Source organism: Lepus europaeus, chromosome X (genome assembly GCF_033115175.1).
Source record: "Lepus europaeus isolate LE1 chromosome X, mLepTim1.pri, whole genome shotgun sequence".
Classification (NCBI taxonomy): Eukaryota; Metazoa; Chordata; class Mammalia; order Lagomorpha; family Leporidae; genus Lepus; species Lepus europaeus.
In genome coordinates this window covers 93,908,081-93,913,781 of record NC_084850.1, presented here as the reverse complement: position 1 = coordinate 93,913,781, position 5,701 = coordinate 93,908,081, and the positions used below count along the sequence as shown (strand labels likewise).

The following is a 5,701-nucleotide window of genomic DNA, read 5'->3' as shown; positions in this document are numbered from 1 at the left end:
CTTTTAGAGGAGAGATACCAAGGTATTCCAGCTCCATTACCGAATGAGCTGTCCTTTCCCCATTACCTCATAAGACCTCCTTGATGGCTTACTAATATTAATTGTGGGACTTATTTATGTACCCAGGTATGGCCCTTGGGCTTTCTATTCTGTCCCAGAGACCCGGTACCAAAATATTTAAATCACTGTGGCGTTAAATACGTTTTAATATCTGATAGGGCCAGTTTCTGCGCATTGCACATTTTTTTTTCCCTTTCAGGAACGTGTTCGGGCCCGCGGCAGGGGGCGTGGTCGCGCCGCCTCTGCCGCTCCGGTTCCAGCCCAGCCTCACGGATTCAGAGATGGAAATCCCGAGGCCGCTCCCAGCTCACGGGACACCACAGGGCGGCAGCGGCTGTGGCGGTAGCTCCGCGGGCGGCGTCCGGGTCCACCGAAGTCCTGACCTGTCGGCTGGTCAGACCCCGGCGCGCCGCCTCCTGCTGCTCCGGGGCCCCCAAGATGGCGGGCCCGGGCGGCGGCGCGAAGAGGCCCGCACTGCCTCACGGGGCCTGGGCCCGAGCTTGTTGGCGCCGAGGCCGGATCCTGCCGGCGGCGGCGGCGGCGGCGGCTGCGGCGGCGGCGGCGGCGGCGGCGGCGACGACGACTTCTTCCTGGTGCTGCTCGACCCGGTGGGCGGCGACGTGGAGACCGTGGGCGCGGGTAAGGCCGCAGGGCCCGTGTGGAGGGAGGAGGCCGAGGCGGGGCCGGAGCCCCAACGGGGCGAGAGCGGCGCGAGCTCTGCGGCCCGGCCTGCGCTGGGCCCCCGCTGCCTGTCCGCGGCCCCCGTCCGGTCCCCGGCCCCGGCTCTAGGCTCGGGCCCCGCGGCGGCCTTCGCGGGTACCATCACTATCCACAACCAGGACCTGCTATTGCGCTTTGAGAACGGCGTCCTCACTCTGGCCACGCCCCCGCTGCCAGCTTGGGAGCCAGGGGTCGGGCCTGCCCCGCAGCCTAGGGATCAGATCGTCCCTCAAGCTGGGCTGCCGCATGCCACACAACCAGGCGACTGCCCAGAGCTGCCGCCTGACCTCCTCCTGGCGGAGCCGGCAGAACCCGCGCCAGCCCCTGCGCCCGAGGAGGAGGCAGAGGGCCAAGCTGCCGCTCAGAGCCCCCGCGGGTCACTGGGCCCAAGCCCAGGCGTGGTGCTATACCTGTGCCCCGAGGCGCAGTGTGGGCAAACCTTCGCCAAGAAGCACCAGCTGAAGGTGCACCTGCTGACACACAGCAGCAGCCAGGGCCAACGGCCCTTCAAGTGCCCTTTGGGCGGCTGTGGCTGGACCTTCACCACCTCGTACAAGCTCAAAAGACACCTGCAGTCTCACGACAAACTGCGGCCCTTTGGCTGCCCTGCGGAAGGCTGTGGCAAGAGCTTCACCACCGTATACAACCTCAAGGCACACATGAAGGGCCATGAGCAGGAGAACTCTTTCAAATGCGAAGTGTGTGAGGAGAGCTTCCCCACGCAGGCCAAGCTCAGCGCCCATCAGCGTAGCCACTTCGAGCCCGAGAGGCCCTACCAGTGTGCGTTTTCCGGCTGCAAGAAGACGTTCATTACAGTGAGTGCCCTGTTTTCCCATAACCGTGCCCATTTCAGGGAACAGGAACTCTTTTCCTGCTCTTTTCCTGGCTGCAGCAAACAGTATGACAAGGCTTGTAGGCTGAAAATTCACCTGCGGAGCCACACGGGTGAGAGACCTTTCCTTTGTGACTTTGATGGCTGTGGCTGGAACTTCACCAGCATGTCTAAACTCTTAAGGCACAAAAGGAAGCATGACGATGACCGGAGGTTCACATGCCCCGTGGAAGGCTGTGGGAAATCTTTCACGAGAGCCGAGCATCTGAAAGGCCACAGCATAACCCACTTGGGCACAAAACCTTTCGTGTGTCCTGTAGAAGGCTGTTGTGCCAGGTTCTCCGCTCGAAGTAGTCTCTACATTCACTCCAAGAAACACCTGCAAGATGTGGACACTTGGAAAAGCCGTTGTCCGGTCTCCACCTGTAATAAGCTCTTCACCTCCAAGCACAGCATGAAGACCCACATGGCCAAAAGGCACAACCTTGGCCAGGATCTCTTAGCTCAGCTAGAAGCCACAGATTCTCTTACGCCCAGCAATGAACTTACCAGCCAGGGACAGAATGATCTCAGTGATGCCGAGATAGTGTCTCTCTTCTCTGATGTGCCTGGCAATAGTTCTGCTGCAGTGTTGGACACAGCATTAGTGAACTCTGGGATCTTGACCATCGATGTGGCTTCTGTAAGCTCATCTCTGGCAGGGACCCTCCCTGCTGGTAGTAATAATTCCTTAGGGCAGGCTGTGGACCCCCGGGCCTTGATGGCCACCAGTGACCTTCCTCAAAGTCTGGATACCTCTCTCTTTTTTGGAACAACGGCAGCCAGTTTTCAGCAGAACCCCTTAGATACGGATGATGTCTCAAGTGCAGCTGCCGGGCCCTTGGGATCTCTGGGTTCTGTGGCTATGAAAAGCTCCAGTCCCGAGCCCCAAGCTTTGACACCCAGCAGTAAGTTAACAGTGGACACAGAAGCTCTGACTCCTTCCAGCACCCTTTGTGAAAACAGTGTCTCAGAACTACTGACACCAACCAAAGCAGATTGGAATGTACATCCTGACTCTGACTTCTTCAGACGGGAGGGACAAACCCAGTTTGGATTCTCCAATCCAACAGGAAACCATGGTTCTCAGAAAGAAACAGATCTTACCACAGTGACTGGCAGCTCATTTCTGGTATGAAACAACTGTATTCATTCCTCGCCGTGTGGCTTAATTTTAGTACATACACTCAGTTCTGAGGATGTTCTGGATTAAATGTTTAAATACTGTCAGGTTCTTTTGGATTTGCAATAGAACACAGCCCTGGACTACTAGTTTGGGGATCTTTAGTCTGGAACTGACAAGCTCTGTGGTCCTGAGCAAACCACTTAACCTGTCTGAGCCTTAATTTACTTATTTATTTATCATGTTGCTTGAATAGACTGTAAGGCATTTTCTATTCTCTTTTCATGATTCTGTGCTTTTTCTGTAAAAATGATGTATTGCAATGATCATTTGTTTCATGTGCTTCTGTTGTAATGAATAGGGCTCTCAGCCCTTTGAGCATTAAATGATCATAGATTTAGAAACTGTTTTTTAATTAACATTTTTTAATGTAATAGAACTTATACACATTGCTAAAACGTAGTGTTGGATCTCAAAAGAAAAAAAAAACTATACTAAATTTTTTTTTTACCATTGCAGCCTTTATATTCCTGCCTGCCTCACACCCACAAACCCACCTTTTTTTTTCTGGTTCACAGAGTTTGTTGTGGAAAACTTCGTGTCTTTTACACCATGCTGACCCAGTCTGAAATAATGGCTTTGTGGTTTGAATATGTGGCCTTACTAATTTATTTAGTCTCATTAGGTATTGGTTCATAGGTATAAGACAGTTGTGATAATGTATACATATTGGTGTATCTTATACTCCTTTTTCTGTTTCAAAAGTTAGTAATGAAGTAAAAATAGATACTTTCGAATTTTTCAATGAATCTGCTTTAACTTTATTTCACTACTCTAGTTCCCTCTTCAATGGGCAATAAATTATCATAATACAATACCACTTTTATGCAGGTACTAAAGGTTTATGAGGGTCAAGATGAAGAGATGGGGATTTATTTCTTCCATGGATTAAAAAAAAGGATTTTTCTTCTCACATTTCTTATGTGACATTGTCTACATGTTCGTTAGATGCTAGTGTCTTTGTTGCCTATTTAGAGCAAGCCTATGAAATGAATTTAGAGTCTACTGTTCTAATGAAATCTGGGAATGGATCAAAATGATATTTCTTCCCTGTGTCATTTTTAAGTATAATTGATGACCCATGCCTGCATTTTTGTAGATACCATCTATCTTATATGATTATAACATTTTACAGTTATGTATCACTTTTAAAACTTTTTGTTTGATCCACACAGTCCAATGATTTGTTGTGGTAACATATAAACTACAACATATATTAAAATATTCATCTAACTTGTGGCCATTATTGCGGCCTAGGGGTTTAAGCCACTGCCTGCAACGCCAGTATCCCATATGGGCACCCATTTGAGTCCCATCTGCTCTACTTCCAATCCAGTTCCTGGCTAATGTGCTTGGGAAAGCAGCAGAGGGTGGCTCAATTGATTGGGCACCTGCACCCATATGGGAGACTTGGAAGAAGTTCTTGGCTCCTGAGTTATGCCTGGCCCAGCTTTGGCGATTATGACCATTTGGAGATCAAACTAACAGATAGATGATCTCTGTATCTTTCCCTTTCTCTAACTCTGCCTTTCAAATAAGTAAATAAATAAATCTTTAAAAAACTTATCTAACTCCCATTTCAAATGGATTTTGCATAGTAACTTTTAATTATATTTATGTGGCTATAAATAAGTAAGAAATAGTTTATAACCTATTCCTCTGTTTTTTTTTTCCTTAATTGTTATCTGTTACCTTATGCTTGCTTTGTTCCCTCTCTAACCTATTTCCTTGCCTTTACCTTCCTGTCCTCGGCATGCATCGCCTTTATTTTTTAATTAAACAAGTCTCCTTAATGGTAACCATCTTTCATTCATTCTCCTTGTGGCTAGTTTTCTTTTCTATGATTAATTTTATTTATTTGAAAGAGTGACAGAGAGAGAGAGAGAGATAGAGGAAGAGATCTTTCAACCAAAGGTTTATTCACCAAATGGCTGCAATAGCCAGGTCTGGGACAGGAGCTGGGAATTTCATCTGGATCTCCCATGTGGTTGGCTGGGTCCTAAGTATTTAAGCCATCTTCTGCTGCTTTCCCAGGCACATTTGCATGGAGCTGGATCCAAAGTGTAGCAGCTGGGACTTCAATGGGTACTCTGATATGGGATGCTGCATCGTAGGCAGCACCTTAACGTTGAACCACAATATAAGACCCATGGCTACTTTATTGGTCATTTTATTTACACTAAGTTTGCATGTGAACTGAGAAGTTACTTAGTGGATTCAAATGGCTGTGTGTTTAGTTATAAATCAGATGATAATGAGAGTGTTTTAGGTAAGTTTTTAGTGAGAGTACTACTTTTGTGAAAATTTTCACCATATGGTTCTGCTAGCAAACATTATTAGTTGATTTGAAACATTTTCAACCAGTTCTATTTACATGTGGATGCTTGAAGATGACAAATAGAGCAGTTTGGTAAGACATTTTGTAATTTGTCATCTTGAAATGCATTTATAGTCTCTTCATAATTTTTGAATTGGTTGTACTTATTGAAAAAGCAAAAATATGCATTAATTTGTGATTCAAACAAATAATCAGATTTTTATTATATTAAACCATTCAAAAGTTCCCTCTCAGTATTTGGGAAGATGTCAAACCCATTTTAGAAAAATATGTTGTCATTTGATAGCTTTTCTTTTTTTCAAAAGATTTATTTTATTTATTTGAAATATAGAAAGGTAGAGCCAGAGAAAGAGAGAGGTCTTCCATCCACTGGTTCATTCCTCAAATGACCACAATGGCCAGAGCTGAGCTGACCTGAAGCCAGGAGCTAGGAGTTGCTTCCGGATCTCCCATACTGGTGCAGGGGCCCAAAGACTTGGGCCATCTTCTACTGCTTTCCCAGGCTATAGCAGAGAGCTGGATTGGAAGT

General features: G+C 47.2%; 1 protein-coding gene across 1 annotated transcript; it reads left to right on the top strand.

Annotated features, from left to right (window-relative positions):
• The first annotated feature begins 279 nt into the window (after positions 1-279).
• On the top strand, positions 280-5,234 carry LOC133752915 (zinc finger X-linked protein ZXDB-like). Its single transcript, XM_062183204.1, has one exon. The coding sequence runs from the start codon at positions 342-344 to the stop codon at positions 2,787-2,789; it is 2,448 nt and encodes an 815-aa protein (XP_062039188.1). The 5' UTR covers positions 280-341; the 3' UTR covers positions 2,790-5,234.
• Positions 5,235-5,701: the final 467 nt, after the last annotated feature.